General features: G+C 39.4%; 1 protein-coding gene across 4 annotated transcripts in view; it reads right to left on the reverse strand.

Moving 5' to 3' along the window:
• Nucleotides 1-17,348, reverse strand: part of paqr3a (progestin and adipoQ receptor family member IIIa) — a 31,000-nt gene extending 13,652 nt beyond the window's left edge. For 2 of the 4 annotated variants that reach the window (XM_057832324.1, XM_057832325.1), the window contains exons 1-7: nucleotides 17,184-17,348; nucleotides 15,631-15,853; nucleotides 3,126-3,288; nucleotides 2,886-3,041; nucleotides 2,590-2,787; nucleotides 2,418-2,508; nucleotides 2,100-2,282 (exon numbers count right to left, since the gene is read on the reverse strand). In XM_057832324.1, the coding sequence (XP_057688307.1) occupies nucleotides 2,128-2,282; nucleotides 2,418-2,508; nucleotides 2,590-2,787; nucleotides 2,886-3,041; nucleotides 3,126-3,288; nucleotides 15,631-15,824 (957 nt within the window). In that variant the 5' untranslated portion in view covers nucleotides 15,825-15,853; nucleotides 17,184-17,348 and the 3' untranslated portion in view covers nucleotides 2,100-2,127. Of the gene's footprint in view, nucleotides 1-2,095; nucleotides 2,283-2,417; nucleotides 2,509-2,589; nucleotides 2,788-2,885; nucleotides 3,042-3,125; nucleotides 3,289-15,630; nucleotides 15,854-17,183 lie in introns of those variants that run through there. The other 2 variants (XM_057832326.1, XM_057832327.1) reach the window with 2 other exon arrangements.
• Nucleotides 17,349-18,682: the final 1,334 nt, after the last annotated feature.

The raw sequence follows: 18,682 nt of genomic DNA on the forward strand, positions 1-18,682 counted from the left end.
GTATTCGATTAGAAAAAAATATTTGAATTAAATTTTGTTACTTCGAGTATTCCTTTAATTAAAGTGGTGTTGTAATGGTTCATTTTGAAAATGTTTGCATTTCGATTTATTGGTTAGGGTGGACACACTACACTCTGGTCTGCCTCATTTCACATTGCTGAATCCAACTGCTCCCTGTTCACACCAACGTAAGCTAGGTTTTTGTTTGAGCTCATGTTTTTTAATACATTTGTAGTTTAGTTTATAGGTATATTTAGCCGTTTTTTGTGGGAATATGTGTCTGAACCAAAATGTTAGCATTTTATAGCATTTAAGATCGCGGACTTTTGCGATGTAAGTTAGCTAATTTTTCTTTCGTTGTACATAGATCCTTATTTATTTACACCGTTTGTGGCTCAGCTCAGGTATTTTAATTTTTCATGTTCCTTATCCGATTCCTCGATTATTCGAACTAACTAGTTCATCGATTAATCGACAACTAAAATAATCGATAGCTGCAGTCCTACTTTGGACAGCTCTTTGGTCTTGACCATGTTGGGAATTTGAGTCTATGATTATATGGGGTGCTAAGGTGTTAATATGTAGCTAACAACCTCAAACAGGTCAAAAAGTAAGACTCAAAAAGTCCACTTCACGGTTTGTTGGACTTTTTAAAGGCGACTAACAGGTCTTTAAGGCTCACATTTCTTGCTGATCGTCAGGTGTTCAAATACTTATTTGCAGCAGTATAATACAAATAAAGTGTTGAAAAAAAAATCATGCACTGTGATTTCTGGATTTTTTTCCCTTTAGATTGTCTCTCACAGTGGAAAAGCACCTACTATGAAAATTTCAAGCCCGCCCATCATGTCTAATTGGGAGAACTTCTTGGGAGAATATCGCAGGGTGTTCAAATATTTATTTTCCTCATTGTGGATAAAAAAAAAAAAAAAAAATTGAAAAGTGTGACCTACTTTTCTTTTTTGGGATGAAAAAAGTTCAATTCAATTCAGTTCAATTCAATTCAATCAGTTAATATAAACATATTTTATGTGAAAGATGTTATAGAATGTATAATGTAATACCGTGTAGAATAGGGGTGTGACAAAATATCGAAATGGTGATATATCGTGATACTTTGTATCACCAAAGGTTATCGATATATTCCTGCCGAGAATCAAGATATCGTTTTAAAAAGGTGTCAATGTCTAAAAAAGGAAAATAAAAAGGAACCAACAAGTTTCAACCACCATATTACCACCAAAATCTTCCACCATAATAGTGACTCAGTGAACTCTAAGGCTGCATTGACGGTGCACGATGCCCAATCCGTTTAGACTGGGAACGTTTGTTCATTGTTCAGGGCATTTACCGGTCATTTCCTGTTGAGTTCATTTGGGTGATTCGCAGGTCACTTCCTGTTCTGTAACTCAAAATAAACAGGAAGTGACCCGTGAAATACCCCCAAAATCAACAGGAAGTAACTGAAAATCAACCGGTAAATGATGATGACACCCTCCCAGTTCAAATGGATTGGACGTCTACTAGTGATAAACTCATTCCAATTCACAGCAGAAGCTTGTTTTTCTGTTTATTAATTGTTTGTAGAATATTCTAGAATGATTTCCTGACCAATGTATCGATAATCGTTGTATCGCCATATCGTCAGATCATCGTTATCGTGAGCTTTGTATCGCAAATCGTATCGTATCGTGATGTACCAAGAGGTTCCCACTCCTAGTGTAGAACATGAAAAGTACATTCAGTTATGTTGCTGAGTAACTAATTACTCTTACAATGAAGTAACTCAATTATATTTTAGGATCATTAGTAACTTAACTAATTATTTTTTTAAAGTAAGATTAACAACACTCTGATTATTATCCTTTAACCAATCAGAGGAAGGGCGGAATACTAGTGAAGAGAAAGAGGCACGGCTGCATTTTTTCATACAGTATCGGATTTAAAAAAAAAAAAAAAAAAAAAGGGAGGGCGATACCAATATACGTCAAATTTCTAAAAACCGGCGGCGATAATCTATTTTTAGTGTAGACAAAGTAATTGTCTTCTGATTGAATGAAGTTTATTCTAGTCTCGTGCTGTGGTATTTTCTTACTTACGATTGTAGTGTAGTCTTCTTGGGGGTAGCTAGGAGTGTACGTTGGTGTCAACGAGGTCGCCGGGGCATGGCCGGCTGTGTCTGTATGCCATGATGAAGCAAGATGACTGATGCCACCAGTAGAACATGAGAAGCAGCAACACGTGCCACAGCTGGTGGCTCGAGCCCACGTAGTTCAGCTGGCCTAAAACCACAGGCAAAACTCAACTTTCCAAAGATTTTACAAATTATTTTTGGGACCATAAAAAATGACTAGATGCCTTTAATTGAAAAGTTTGTCTCAATTATTTGTGAGTAATTTGGAGTTGGCGCGGTTTACCTGGGAAGTATCTTTCGGGCACTTTAGAGATGTAGAAGAGCAGCGCCAACGCCGCCATCAAATACATGACAAGCACGCGGGGAACGAATGCCTGCAGAAAAACTAGTGTTAATTTGTTTTTGTTTTTTTAAATGGAAAAAAACAATCTTCATAATAATGCACACAGACGTACTTGCACGAGTTCTGAGGAGAATCCACCAGCGTCGTAGACCCAGTGAACAACGGGCACTAGTCCGCACGACGCTAGCGCACAGAAGGCCAACAAGCGGGGACGACGCCACTGCTTGCTCAGGAAGTTTGGGTGGATGTGAGCCAGGAACACAGCCAGGATCATCGCCAGCACAGTCACCAGGTACACCTGACGCCAGTACTGACACACAAAAGTATTTGTCTTTCTCAATTTTTTTGAGGGAAGGGATATTTCACCATGTTCTTTGACTAAAGCATTATTTGTTTACATGTACTCACATTATTGCAGTAAAAGGCATAAAAGACGGCAGGCACATAGCAGCCAAGGATGCCCACTGACACGCCAGCGTAGTCCAGCGCCATCCAGCGCCGGCTGGTCTTCTCTGAGCGATGGCAGCAGAACACGTGGTAGCCCGCCGAGCAGAGCAGACACAACTAGACACACAATGGTGACATGTTGACGGATACTTTTGGCTCCATCTCGTGGCACCTTTGCGATTACACAGGGGAAGAGTGTACCTGGAAGCAAAAGAGTCCTATGGAGTAGATGACGTAATCCTCACGGGAGACTCCTAGCTGGGGCAGAACTTGGGCCATGTGATACACAGCCAGGAAGAAGAAGAGCAGGAAACCAAGCAGGTGAGTCCAGATGTTCACCGTCTCGTTGGAAAGGATGAACAAGCTGCCGGGAGAGCGGCAAGACGCAGGGCAAGCAATTCAACAAACCAACAAGCTGCAAAGCACTCAGCCAACTACCATCATTTCTTGTCTAAGCACACGTGGATCACGCACCCATCTAACCGTCCTTCAAAGGCTGATTTTATCGCACACCATAAATTTGCTGGTATCCAAGGCTGCAACAACTAATCGATTAAAATCAATAAATTAGTTGCAAACTAATTAGATAACCGATTTTTGCCATTTTTGCAGCTATGAGCAGTTCTGTTTGCGTCCTTGTGTGTGTCTGTAATGTGAGGCTGCATGCGTGCCTGTGATAGTAAAAAAGAGGGAGTTCACTGCTACACTCAGGTTGGGTTTCTGAATCAATAATACTGTATTACGGAGTGTCGAGAGTTGGATTGTCTTTTGCGTTGTTAGATCCAGTGTGCCTCCGCCAGAGGTGAGTAAATGAAGCCAATGGTATTGTTTATATTTTTTGTTGACGAGACCTTACGACACTGCTGGCCAAAAGTATTGGCACCCCTGCAATTCTTTCCGATAATGCTCAATCTCTCCCAGAAAATGATTGCAAATGCTTTGGTAGTAATATCTTCATTTATTTTGCTTGCAATGAAAAAACACAAAATAGAATGGGAAAAAAAAAAAAATCACCATTTTACACAAAACTCCAAAAATAAGCCGGACAAAAGCATTGGCACCCTTTGAAAAATCCTGTAATGCTTCTATAATTTGTGTAATTAACAGCACCCGTGGCACACAGAAGGTGGTGACAATAACTAAATCACATGTGCAGCCAGTTAAAATCAATTAAAGTTGACTCAACCTCTGCCCTGTGTCCTTTTTGTGTACCACATTGAGCATGGACAAAGGAAAGAAGACCAAAAACCATCTGAGGACTTGACAAGCAAAATTGTGAGGAAGCATGGGCAATCTGAAGGCTACAAGTCCATCTCCAAAGACTTCAATGTTCCTGTGTCAACCGTGCACAGTGTCATCAATAACTGTAAAGCCCATGGCACTGGGGCTAACTTCCCTAGATGTGGACGGAAAAGAAAAATTGACGAGAGATTACAATGAAAGATTGTGCAGATGGTGGATAAAGAATCTCGACTAACATCCAAACAAGTTCAAGCTGTCCTGCAGTCCGAGGGTACAATGGTGTCAACCCGTACTATCTGTCGGCGTCTGAATGAAAAGGGACTCTATGGTAGGATACCCAGGAAGACCCCATTTCTGACCCAGAGACATAAAAAGCCCGGGTGGAGTTTGCCAAAACTTACCTGAGAAAGCCAAAAACGTTTTGGAAGATTGTTCTCTGGTCAGATGAGACAAAAGTAATGCTTTTTTGGAAAAGGCATTGACAAGAAAAGAACACGGTCCCCACAGTCAAACATGGCAGAGGTTCGCTGATGTTTTGGGGTTGCTTTGCGCCTCTGGCACTGGACTGCTTGACCATGTGCATGGCATTATGAAGTCTGAAGACTAGCAACAAATTTTGCAACATAATGTAGGGACCAGTGTGAGAAAGCTTGGTCTCCCTAAGTGGTCATGGGTCTTCCAACAGGAAATGATCCAAAACACACTTCAAAAAGCACTAGAAAAGTGGCAATGAGTCCAGACTTGAATCCCATAGAACACCTGTGGAGAGATCTGAAAATGGCAGTTTGGAGCAGGCACCCTTCAAATGTCACATTCCTGGAGCAGTTGGCCAAAGAAGAATGGTCTAAAATTCCAGCAGAGCATTTTAAGAAACTCATTGATGGATACCGGAAGCGGTTGTTCAGTTATTTTGTCTAAAGGTGGTGCTACCAAGTATTAGGCGGAGGGGGCCAATAGACCCTACTCACGTGACGTCACAGCCACGCCCCCGCGCCATGATGTCCGCATACTCGCCATAGAAATGCATTAGCGCTTCGTAAATTCTTCCTATTATTGCACGTTTTACTGCTCGTCAACATTAATACTCAAAATGGTGAAGTCGTGTGTGGCGGTCGGTTGCAAAAACAGAGAAGATAGACGGAGAGACTTGAATTTTTACCGTATTCCGAGAGACACGAAGAGGAGGCCGCGATTGACTGCTGCAATTCGACGAGACAACTGGGCTCCAAACGACTACCACAGATTATGTAGTAGTCATTTTATATCTGGTAAGATGCATTTAATATATATTTAGAGGGTTTCGGGCTGACAACCACAATTAAGATCATTGCTAGGCTAATCGCCGACAACATACACGTATGTATGTAGTTAGTGCTATCGCTAAACCATATAAACATTAAAAGCCCTAGCTCCATTGACAAATGACATGAAATACATTAGACTTGACAGTGGATGTTAGCAAGAACAAAAGATTTTCAATTGAAAATTTCGTAACTCACCTTCCGAGCACAAGATTCCTGCCGAATTTTCGTGTACGAGGACGTGTTTCACCTAACCAGCAACGTAGCATTTATAAGCCTCCAAGCTCTTAAAGTTTTTCAAACTTTCGTGAGAATAGGCTGATTTTGTGTGGGTATCAGATGTCAGGCGAAGCCAGCGGGTCGAAAAACATCGATTTAGGCATCAAATACGGATCTGGCGAATGGATAAACTGAAGCTTTTCCACGTAACGCCTTTTATGCAACGGATCCAATGAGTTTACAGCGTCAGATAACACCGGGGCTTCCATGAATTGCTCTATAACTTGCTCGACTAATAGAAAACAATGAGAATAGGTCTGAAAAAGAGGTACAGTATGGGGGCCGGAAACAGCGACACGCCCATTTTGTGACGTAGGTGAGTAGGGTCTATACCTTTGTTCGGCCCATTTTTGGAGTTTTGAGTAAAATGATAATGATGAAATGTTTTTTTCATTCTCTTTTGTGTTTTTTCATTGCAAGCAAAACCAATGAAGATATTACTACCAACGCATTTGTAATTGCAATCATTTTCTGACAGAATTGCAGGTTTGCCAATACTTTTGGGCAGCACTGTACTACTTAGCACGGAGTGATAAACTAGTAAGCGATTATGCTAATCAGTGTCTTAAGTGTCCGTTTGTATTGTGTTTTGGAGAAACATATTAGCGCTTGAGTTATTGTTGGTTGGTTGTTAAAGTTGTCTCTTGAGCTGAAACAAATACTCGAGTAACTTGAGTTTAAAAACTGATCAGAGTACTTTTATACGCCTCAAGGAATCATTTAATTTTGCCAGCTCTAAGCATGTTTTGCCCTGACCACTTTTAACGCGGCACAACGCGCTGACGTCACGTATGTACCGGAAGAAAACAGCGACAGTGGATATATTTGATTTCAACCATGCACGGATAATGACGAAGAAGCCTACGAAAGCCAAGCGAAACGCACCAAGAAAAGGCAGAAAATGTCAAACGTGTGGGAGCATTTCAAGCTGAAGACCAAGGTGAACACTGTTTCATGTATTCACTGTAATACAGCGCTTGCATGATTAATAATACCCCGGCACTGCCAACGCTTCACCACCCCCGGCTGGACTCTGTGACCGATGACCACCCCCGAAACCCGGATCGGGCAACCTGCCCACATAGCCCCCGCTCCTACAAAGGCAGAGCGACACTCGGGAAAAGGTAAAATGACATTAGCATAGCGCTATTAAATAAGATTAACGTTACTGTACCTTGCTAACGTAACATTAGCCCTGCGGAGGGCTAGTTTTCTATTACTGTAATCATGACTACTGTCTGTGTGGCTAACATTCCTTTCATACTGGCTTTACCACTGTAGAGTGATGAGGGTGTAAAATAAAGCATAAAAAAGATTACTGAGATTTTGTCATTTTGAGTTTAGTAGTCATTGATGGATGAAACAAGTAGCACTGGTACCTAATGTCCTAGTATACAACAGGTATCATAAATTTATTTTGAAAACTCCAAAAACTCAAAATCCTATCGGGACTTACAATTTAGACTTAAACTTAAATAAATTCAATTGAAATGTGTGGAAAAACACAAACTTTTACGTGATGTGTGTTATCAAGCGCAATGACATTTTTAGGTAAGAAATAAAATTTCATTTAATAAGCTCTGAATTTTTTTGTGTCAAAGCAGTGAACTTGTTTTTTTCTAGTCACATCTGAGATGCAATTGTTGACTGTTTTCAACAATGTACATCGAAAATAGAAATTGATTGTCTGAAAATGGTTCCATATTAGATGAAATGTCTTGTATTCTCATGTACATTTATTAATTGCTCTCTACCTAAAAAAAATATTTTATCCGATTACTCGATTAATCGATAGAATTTCATTCGAATACTCGATTACAAAAAAATTGATAGCTGCAGCCCTAGTTGTTGTTGTTGTTTTTTTTTTTTTAAAAGAAACCACACACATAAACTCATTCATATAATAGCTTAAGAGTCTCCTTTCAACACAAACTCCCATTCAAACTGTAAATTGTCATACAAGAGAGTGTGCTTTGAAATTTGGGATTGTATTTATGACAGGCATGAAAATGCGTCAGGGGTTAAAAAGGTGAAAAGGGTATGGAGAAAATATGTTCTGGTACACTGTACAACTAGGGCTCTCCCAAACGACCAATTAGTCAGCCGACTTTTTTTACGATTAGTCATCTAATCTAATGTTTTTTTTTCTTTTACTAATTTAGCAGTGAAATTTTTGATGACGCTTATTGATTCACAAAAAAAAAATTGGAACACTTAAATTCTTTATGAAAGTACAAAAAACACAAATAACAATAAATCACAAATAAACAATGAAGTCAAATGCTAATAGCATTAACTAGTGCAAAATAATAGAATGTAAACCGATTCAGAACACTGATTTCGCCTTTCCAACATGATTCAAAACAATTCTTTAATCTTTATCAATATTATAGTATACTACGTTAGCATTATAATCATTGCCAAAAAGATTTTTCATTAAGGGTGTCATTTTAAAGTTATTCTTAGTGTAGAATCTGAATTCTGAAGTACTGTATGTGGGATTAACTCCAGAAATTGTTATTTATAAGACGAACACGATGTGCTTTTATTTTGAACCGTTCACCGGATGTTCGCTAAACCGCTAACAGTAAGCTTAACACGCCACAAAAAAGCTGTTTTTGTCATTGCATGTGGTGTCAGTAATCAATTTTGTTCATTTTTTTTCATTTGCAAATGCTGTTAACCAGATTTTCATGTTTGAAGTGTCACCCTCTAACCGCAAGTTTGCTTTTTGGAGAAGACTGCCAATGTTTTACAGCAGGCTAAAGTAGGTCATCTTTTTCCCTTTAGCCTCAATGTAGCAACGCTAACGTTTGCAGTGTTTAAAGGGCGACTGAAGAGCTATTGGATTTCGCTCTCGAGTGATTTACTCGGTTGAATTGTATTAAATGCATCATTCGCTGTCTCAAAAAGTCACATAAAAAAAAAAAATAAAATTAAAAAAAACAATAATAATTGACCGTGTAGTTTTAAAGTTATAGCCATAGCAACACCATAGCAACGAGGGACGCGCCGCCCTGCCGACCGCCACCTGATGACGTAGCTTCCAGGGAGCGTCGCCACCACTCTGAACATGGAAATATAGCACCACGCTATCCTCGCCATATATTGCAAACATTTCCTGGGTTTTACTCGCGAGATTCGTCATGCCATCTCGATGTGAAGCGACGATTTGCTCACAGGAAGACTCGAGACTCTTTGAGTGGTCAAAAAAAACTTCTTCTGCAAAGGTTTGGACCGTTTTTGTGAGCATGCACACAGGTCCCCAATTGGCTCATTGTTTTCATCATTTCAGCGACGACAGCTTTGAAAACCTACAACAATGCAACCTTGGTTTTACAAAGACGTAAGTGGGCCCTCTGATTCTAAAATTTGATACACTTCTGTTGATAAACGAGGCGGACTCCTACTGCCTGTTTGTTGAAGTGCTACATTTTTTTTGTTGCTGTTGCCCTGTCTTAAGTAGATAGGTTTACTGACAGGTCTACTCATGTGATTTTATTACTATATCAATAGGTATTATGTAAATTCAAATGTCCCCAGCACCAAATAGGTCCTTGGCTCGTTGTTTTTTGGCCTGTCACAGGGTAAATATAAAGCCTCAATAACATATCATTCATTTAGCCACATTTGGGCTAGCTTTACCATATTTAGATCGGTAGGAGCTGTCCCATTACCTAATATCCAGTTTTAGCTATGTGGAGAGCATGGAAAAATATACAACCATGTAATGGCATTCTCTCAAATAAAAAAATCACGATGCTGGACTTAAGCTTACCACTGACTCTCCCGTTCGTGAAGTGTCGAGCTGTCAATCGGCGTCATGACGACATCTGCTGTGTCAAGTAAATCGCCGTCATCTGACGCCTCAGGTTCAAACATGTAGGGATTAATTGTAGTTCATCTTTCCTGGGAGCCTTGGCCATCGGTAGCGTCACGAAAGCGCGATCCTGAATGGTTACCTTTGGTGGAAATATCACTGACACCGTTGTTGCTGCTATGCTAGCTGTGGATAGTCTTCTCCATTGTGTCGGGGAATCTACGTCACACGTCCGGGTTTGCGAAGGGACCATTAACGGAGTGCAAAAAAAAAAAAAAAACGCACACTATCCTTGCAATTACGTGTTGATAATTTCATGATTGTTTTGATGAACTCGTCCAATGTTTATATTCGTAAAATTACACCAAAATCCGGAAAGGTCTTCAGTTGCCTTTTAATAAAGATGTGTTTCCTTATTTTGTATGTCGGAAATTTAATTCAACGGCGTGTTAATGACCAATAAACATCTGTGAAAAGAACTGAAGTCTCACATGCTATCAACACGCACGTGTACACGCACGCAACGATAAAACACAGCCGTGAAAATGACCGCCCTCATTTTTATTTACCGTGCCATAAATGGACTCACTGCATATTAGAGCTGTCCCGACTAGTCGACGTTGTCGACGTCATCGATGACGTAAATGTGTCGACGGGCAAAATATACTGTCGACGGGTAATGACGGGTAAAAAAATAAAAAAAAATAAAAAAAAAATAAAAAATTACATGTGAATAAAGTTTAGAATGGCGGGCGCTCGCGATGCAAGCGGTCGTTACTGGCACCCCCAAGGGGGCCGCTGGTATTTCAATGTGACCGGCATTGTCAGATTGAGCAAAGAGGAAGAAAGTGGGCGAGCGAGAGAGAGGGAGCGAGATCCGTGAGTTGGGAAAGTGCACGGGTAGCGCGGAGTTCAGTTGCTGCATCCCCACGTTTTTGTTTTGGTCAATAAAATTATTCATAAAGCACCATCCGACGCCTCTCGGTGTTTTTATGCACGCCGCCGCCTTCCTGAGCAGGAAATCGGACGAACCGACGACAACGAGCCAAGTGAATCGCCGGTTCACTCCTCAGTACGGCGAGGAGTTGAAAACACCGCCAATTACCAAAAAGGCCAGAATTGGTGACACGTGAAAGTGGCATGAAGCCAAAAAAGCGGACCAGAATAGCCAGAGCCTGGAATTATTTCAAGGAAAATATGGAGGGTGCCACTGTGTGTAGTCTTTGCTAAGCTGAGCTCGCATACCACAGTAGCACATCGGCTCTGAACGAACACTTGAAGCGCCGTCACCCAAGTGTAATTTTGGAAGACAACAAGAAACGACAAGCTAGCGGATTGTAAATCCATACAACTTTCCAACGATTTTTTTTAATGGAAGTTGCCTTTATGTGCGTTATATCAACGTCCATTTTATTTAACCCTTGAGAGTCGAAGGACGCGCCGGCGCGTCCTCAGCGCACGTCGTCTTTGAAGCACCCTCGCGTTTTAATTACGTCACCCACATGCCGTTGGTTGGTCTCGTTTTAAAGTGTGGAAGTTGCGGTTTACTCTCGTTGTTATTTGAAGTCAATCGACCAACTAAAACGTGAGATATTGTCATTTAAGTTTTATAGTTTTATTGTCCTCTCAAAAAAACATTAAAACGCTGCATGGATCATTTGTTTATGTCTATATTTCCATCATTTCTTGTCCTTTTTCAAAACGGAAGCTCCATGAAAAAAACACAAATCAAACGAACCCTTTCGAAGTCACAGTGGAAGCACAAAATGCGTTTTTTTTTTTAATAAATTTAACTGCCGTGCGAGGTTCCACCGAACGAGAGGCAGGAGTGTTCTGACGCAGCGAGGGGGCGAGCGACGGCCGTTTGAATCAAGCAAGCGGGCGAGCGACTTTGTGTGACTTTGAGGATGAACGGAAAACTAAATTTAGCGCAAGCAATTGTGCTTTTTGATCAACTTGAGGAAGAGGGTGGTCCAAATTCGTCATCATCGTCTTCTTCGGAAGAGTCCTCGAGTGAAGATAGTGACGGATTTGAACACGTGGGTGACGCCATCGACGAGCAGAGGTAAGCCAACTCACTTTTTTTTTTTTTTTTTTTTTTTTTTTTGTAATGCTGTAAAAGTTTCTTTTGATATTGCAAGACAAAGTTAATTTTGATGCAATATAAGTGCGTGTTTGTGTATGTAATAATAAAATGTGCATATCAGATCAAAGTATAATTTGTGGTCTTCTTTCTATATGAAGATTAGGGATGTAGCACATATTCAGCTACGGTATTCTTTCTATTGTCATACATATAGATTTCCATTAGGCCTGAACGATATATCGTTTAAACATCGCCATCGCGATGTGCGCATGCGCAATAGTCCCATCGCAAGGACGTGCGATAGTTTTTTCATTTCATTTTTTTAAATCCACAAACGTTTGTTTTGAGCAAGGAGCGAGAAAGAGAGTGCACAGTCTCTCATTCTCTCCAGCTCGCAGTCATCGGCTCCTCCCCCTCCCCTGCTAGAGCGGAGTGGAGGGAGGAGGGGCCGAACAGCACAGCGGAGGGAGGAGGGGCCGTTTTCAAAGTGAAAGCAAGCAATCAAGCAGCACGTTGAATAGGGAAGACTGTCTCCAAAAGGAGATTTGGAAGTATTTTGGCTATCGACAAGAATATAAAGAACAAAAAACAGCCCTGTTGACAGTGCCTCGCCATGGTTGCCTCAACAAGAAGTAATCCGTCGAACATGTGGGACCATTTAAAACGCAGGTATCTATGCATTCCTGCTACGAGCTTCCCATCAGAGGCTTTTTAGTACAGGTGGGAACATTGTTACGTGCCAACGTTGTTGTCTCAAGCCTGCAATGGTGGATAAACTAGTAGTCTTGGCCAAAAACCTATGAGACCCAGTTGAGAATTGCTGAGCAAGGAAGGTGGACGATATGCAGACAAATACATAAATTTGGGAGTTAAAATGGTTCTGTTATTCATCAGTTATTTGCTGTTATTCAGTTCAATTATTTACAAGTTCAATTGAGTTTCTGTTTCTTTTATATTTAAATTAACTGTAAATCGTATTTTTCAAATAACTATAGTACAGCTGCACATAAAGTTTTGATACTTAATATTTTTAAAAATATTTTTACAACTTTGTTGCAGTTTTGCAGTTCTATATTGTTATATTTTGTGTAAACAACTCAGGGGACTAATGCACTTGCACTTTTATTTGACAGATTTAATATTTAAGTTCAAATATGTTGACAACTTTATTGTTTTACTGAGGTTCTTATTTATTGTTATAGTTTGTGAACAACTCTTATTTGTCATATTTAATATTTTTGTTCAAATATGTTTACAACTTTGTTGTTATTTTACCGAAGTTGTTATTTATTGTTATATTTTGTCAAAAACTCAGGGGACGAATGCACCTGCTCTTTTATTTGTCATTTAATGTTTTTGCTGCTGTTGAAGTGTCAAATATTGTGTTCAAGAAATTATCTATTTTGTGCAGACATGGCTTCCTGGATCCCTTCATAATAATACAGCAATCTTAATCATTCACAAATGAAACCGTATTATATGAATACACTGTGGTCACGGTGTGTCATGCAAAGTATTTCCAAACAGCTATTCAAGTCATCTAGTGAATATTTCTTTAAAATTATTATTATTTTTTTTTTTTTACTATCGCAATATAATATCGCAATATATTGCACACCTAAAAAAAATCGCAACAATAGTTTTTTCCAATATCGTTCAGGCCTATATTCCATTATTATTTGTTGCTGTATATATTTTTATTTTATACTTTATTATTTTCATAAATACTGACTTTTGTTTCATGTACATTTATAGTGACAATGAAAGTAAAGTGAAATGAAAATGGAAGGGTGGAAAGAGGACCGACACCCCATGGAAGTGTGGGCTGTGATGTAGCCCTGTGTCTAATTCCAGGACGAAACTGCTTTTCGGAGTGGCATGCCTGAAAAAAATTTAACTTGTTTATTGTAAATATTTTTGAAAATACTTTTTTCCCCAATGTTATATATATATATTTTTTTCCCACAATCAGTCTTCTCAATTTGTGTATATAAATGTGTGTTCAAGAAGCTTGATTGTGTGTACAGTTTTCATCAGGTGATGGGCCGCAATACCTAAACTCATAAAGAGATGGCCTCTAAACACTTTTTGTGTTAGATGGTATATTTTTTCACTGTTCTTCACTGTTTGGTCTGCTGTATATAACCTGTTTTGACTAGAGCATGTATAAATGCAAAAAACGCCTATGACTATACCTGTTGTTTATGTTGAATTGTCAAATAAAAGACTATTTATTCTAAATTTTTTTGGTTGAATGTTCATCCTAACATGTTGAATAAATATTACAAAGTTTCAAAACGGTTCATTACGCATGTTTGGTTGTCAATTGGACATCAATATTAAAAATTTTGACAAAACGATTTTGGAATTTTTGGTCTTTTTGGGCCCAAAATTATGATTTATAATTGGTCAGTGAAGGAAACAACAGTTTGGACATGAAGTTCAAGGTGTCACAAAAAAAGGGACCAAACCAGGCCATCGTAAACAATTCTGTCTTTGAAATATAAAGGCAACTTCAAAGGCATGCAAAATCAGACAAAATAGGCCCAGACCTTAAAGGGTTAATAAAATAATTAATATATACAGTATATATATATTTAAATTATTATTAAATTTATAAGGCTCATGGAAGCTCCCACTTGGGGAAAATATATACATATATCCTGTATATACATATTATAATAAAAATATATATGGAAACAGCACCGGCCTGCTTACTGTAATCCATGACTGCACTAATGTTAGTTACTTTATATCATAAAGTATCATTGTGTATATACATATAGTAGTATACTATAAAATTAATACTATATATTTAATTTTTATTACTGTGAGTATGTGTGATTCTCATTCAAAATAATTGTGGTAATATTTCAGTGTGCCCTGTATCGATTTTCAGGTTAAAACAAACAAAAGTTGAACAGTTTTTTCCCCTCCCCCAAAAATGCGGAATGCACACCAGAAAAAACATCTGAACTCACACAAAGTATTCTGAAAATGGTTGTCCGGGACATTGCAATTCATTTTAACATTTCGAACTATATAGACAATGACATATCACAAAAAGAGTAAGAATTGTTTTGACTCCTGTTAAAGAGGTGACGTCTCAGTGTTTCCGTTTACTTTTTTTTTTTTTTGCACTAGTTAATGCCAGCAGCATTTGACGTCATTGTTTGTGATTTATTATTGATATTTATGGGTTTTTTATACGTTAATAAAGAATTTAGGTGTTCCAAAATGTTTCTGAATTAATAAGCTTCAACAAAAATGTCATTAATAAAGTAGTAAAAAAAAAAAAAAAATTATTAGATTAGTCAACTAATCGTAAAAATAGTCGGCTGACTAATCGGGAGGAAATTAGTCATTTGGGACAGCCCTACTGCATATCGCGACAGGCTTAACAACTTCAATAAAACATGTCGTTAGTTAGCTAGATGGACTTACAATCTGCCAGCTTGTAATTGTCTCCTGTCGTCTTCCAAAATTACAACTGGGTGACGGAGCTTTAGGTCATTCACGGCCGACATGCAGCCTAGCTTAGCATCGAAGAGACAGCACACAACAGTGTACCCTCCCTTGTTTCGTTGAAAGAAGTCTATGTTTTGGCCACTCTGGTGCGCTTTTTTGGCTTTGTGCCGCTTTCCCCGGTTGCATACCAAGCGTCTGACATTAAAAAAAAAAATCTGCCGAACCCCCCCCAAAATCATCTCCTCGGATCTACACAATTCACGTAGGTCACCCTTTTTTACTAAAAAACGGCGAATTTTGCCAAAAGGTGAGAGATTTTCATGCCTGTATAAACACCTGGTTGATAAAGAAAACTGATTCATTACAGTCTGCCTCACTATTTGAAATGTTTTGTTGAGTTTGTTTAAAGAAAATAAATGATTCATTGACACAATTTATATCCGGCTGTGTTACTTTTTTAAATACTGAACAAATTAACTCCCCCATGCACATTTCCCATCTGCTGCTCACCTTTTGATGCAGAGCCTGGAGGGCAGGTAGGCTCTGTATCCATCTGTGATGTAGGGGTTCTCACGCAGATACCCAGGGATTTGTTCGTAAGTGTACAGGCGTATCCCGCGGGGCACCAGCACAGGCCAGTACTGGTAGCCCCCTAACTCGATGTAATGGGCAGTCTGGCCACTTTTTTGGCTCTTATGAGGCATGATGGCTGCCGGGGGTGCTGCCTTATGACCTATGGAGATAAATCAAGTCAAATAAGTGCAATTCTTGGCCTTGTTGAATTATCATACAGTGGTACCTCTACATACGATCGCTTCGACACACGAACTTTTCGACATCCGACGTAAAATTTGACTCGCCATTTGTTTCTACATCCGACGACATGCTCGAAATACGACGACAATGGCAGCACCGCAAACGAATGCACGGCGGATTTTCTTGTGTGACAAATCAACACATGTTTCAGAAAAGGTTGGTACAGGTGGTGAAACAAGGAAAAAGTTGAAGCTTACCTTCTAAATGAAGATGCAAATGACAGAAAAATATGAGCATAGGGTGGGCATCCGTGAAATGGCTCAACAATACATCTCCACTTTCCTCCTCCGACCATCGTTCGCCAGTCTTTATAAGTTAAGCTGACAATTCTTATTGTGGTAACATCTCCAGAGAAATCGCCAGCTTCGCCACGTTTTCATCATTTCTTTCACAACTTATTCAACACAAAACGCCTGCTGTCTGCCGCAATTGACGATGTTCTCAAGAAAGCATTGAAAGCGAAAGTAAACTTTCACCCGCTCCCCTCCCTCTTTGTCACGTCAGCGCCGCGGTGCCTTCAGGTACAGAAAAAAATGTCCGCCTTATTAGAACCCGTTTCGTTACACTATTACACGAATTATTATTATTATTATTATATTATTAATCCGATTTTTAGTTATTATTTTTTTGTTTTGCTATATGTAATTGCCATTTGTAATAGTACCAGCAGTATTTTTTAAGGATTTAGTGCAGGTTTTTGGGCTGTGGAACGAATTAATGGAATTATAATGTATTCCTACGGGAAAATCCTGCTCGACATACGACCATTTCGACTTACAAACAAGCTCCTGGAACGGATTAACTTCGTATGTAGAGGTACCACTGTATTTGGTCATAATTTAAGTGAGGTTGGGTTGAATACTGGTCCTGTTTTTCTCAACCCTAGTGCAGTAGTGTACTTTTGCCATATCTGCTTACCAGTTGAAACAAGGTCAAGTGAGTAAGGAACCCCCCCAATATATATATTAACCGCTTTAATAACTGCAGGAGACAATACGTTATATCGATTCTATTAAATCACTTGCTTTGTGAACACATCAGTGCCGAATGGGTACTTCGAATTACTTTAAAACTCTTTTAAATCTGACTATATCAAAAGTCTTCCGTAGTCCCGGAGTAAATGAATGTGTAATAAATTCCTAGTGACTTGAGCGACGACTGAATCCGATTGAGATTTCAACTGGCTACAACAACACGCTAGGTAATTTTTCGACTTCTTCCGCCGAGAAAAATGAAGATGAACGCACCTTTCAACTTGGTGTATGAACATTTTGTTCCATTTGGGGTTTATAAGACGTACTGTACATTTATACTTAAAATAGTTAAAAATTAACTTCAAATACAGGCCTGCTACGCTCAACTTTAAGCTCCATCTTCCAAATCAGCGCTGACGTCACCAACGAAGGACCCACCACGCCTCCATAAAACAAGGGGGTCCTAAGAGTGCCTGAAGAAAAAGAAATATACTGATCATTAGTTGGAGATATTTACAGTAGTCATTTTTAATGTTACATCCACAGATAGACATAGATGACGATTAAGCAGAATGCATATATTTTATACTTGGTTTTTTTTCTCATGAATACCAAACTTTTAACAAACAAAAGTTAATTAAGTAAGTAATTTTTTATTTAAGTATTTTTTAAAATTAAAATTAATAGTTATTCAAATGAAGCGAAACACGCTTTTTTTGAGTCAATACTTCGCGTTGGTTGCGCTTACAATATACTTGGAAATGTATGATTTGTTATTATAACTTAAAAGAACAGAGAAGAGGAAAAGCATTAAATTGCCATTATTATTTTTTTTTAACCTGCCCTGTTCAGCCGCTGGCACTGAGAATGGTAATTTTGAGTGTCCTATTGGTCTTAACATTTTTAATGTATCACATGGGAGTATTACATACTCCCATTGTGATGATTATTCATTGTGTTTCGTTTACTAGGAGAATGCTGCGATCAGGAGGGGGTTATGGGGTTACAGAAAAGAAAATAGAAAAGGAGAGTGAGAAATACATTCAACGCCTACACTAACTATGAATATAGTGATGCTATCGTTAGCTAATTGTATTTTCGGTTGACACCATGTGGGGGGGCCTGATGACCGAGGAGAAAAGAGGGGACGGGGTCAGAAAGAGAAGTGATTAGGTGGGGTGGAGCGTACACAAATCAGTAATGTGAGGTGTAGAACCCAGTATTATTGGAATCACTTATACGTGTGGATATGTTGACATCTTATTCTATGCTGCCTGGTCGCTAATCCTGGCAGACAAGTGGAAATGCTGTGCGGCGGCTGTCCCAGGGCCATGGCTGCACCCCAGCCAATCGAGGGGGTGAGTCAGTGCAGCCCGTCACTCCTCCTGCAGCTCCAGCAAGGGGGCCACAGTCATCCCCACCGGGACCCAGGGTGGTCCCCCGGAACATCCGTGCCCTCATTAACCGGCCTTCAGGGAAGGGATGAGGGGAGCTTGCTACAGCCCCCACCCCCGCCCGCCCAGCAACCCACGGCCCGGGGAAGGTCAAGGTCCCCACCCGGAGTGGGCAACACTCTGACCGACGATATATTTGAAGTGATCATTTGCAAATATGTTATTGTTGATGGTTTAATGAAGGCACCTAAATTGTTAAAAAAAAAAAAAAAAAAAAAAACTTTACCTGAGAGTTTATTTGCATTTAAAAAAAAAAAAAAAAAAGGCTCAGGACCTTAAGCGTTAAATACAATTTTAAATTTACCTGGACAGATTTAA

This window comes from Corythoichthys intestinalis, chromosome 3 (assembly GCF_030265065.1).
Source record: "Corythoichthys intestinalis isolate RoL2023-P3 chromosome 3, ASM3026506v1, whole genome shotgun sequence".
Classification (NCBI taxonomy): Eukaryota; Metazoa; Chordata; class Actinopteri; order Syngnathiformes; family Syngnathidae; genus Corythoichthys; species Corythoichthys intestinalis.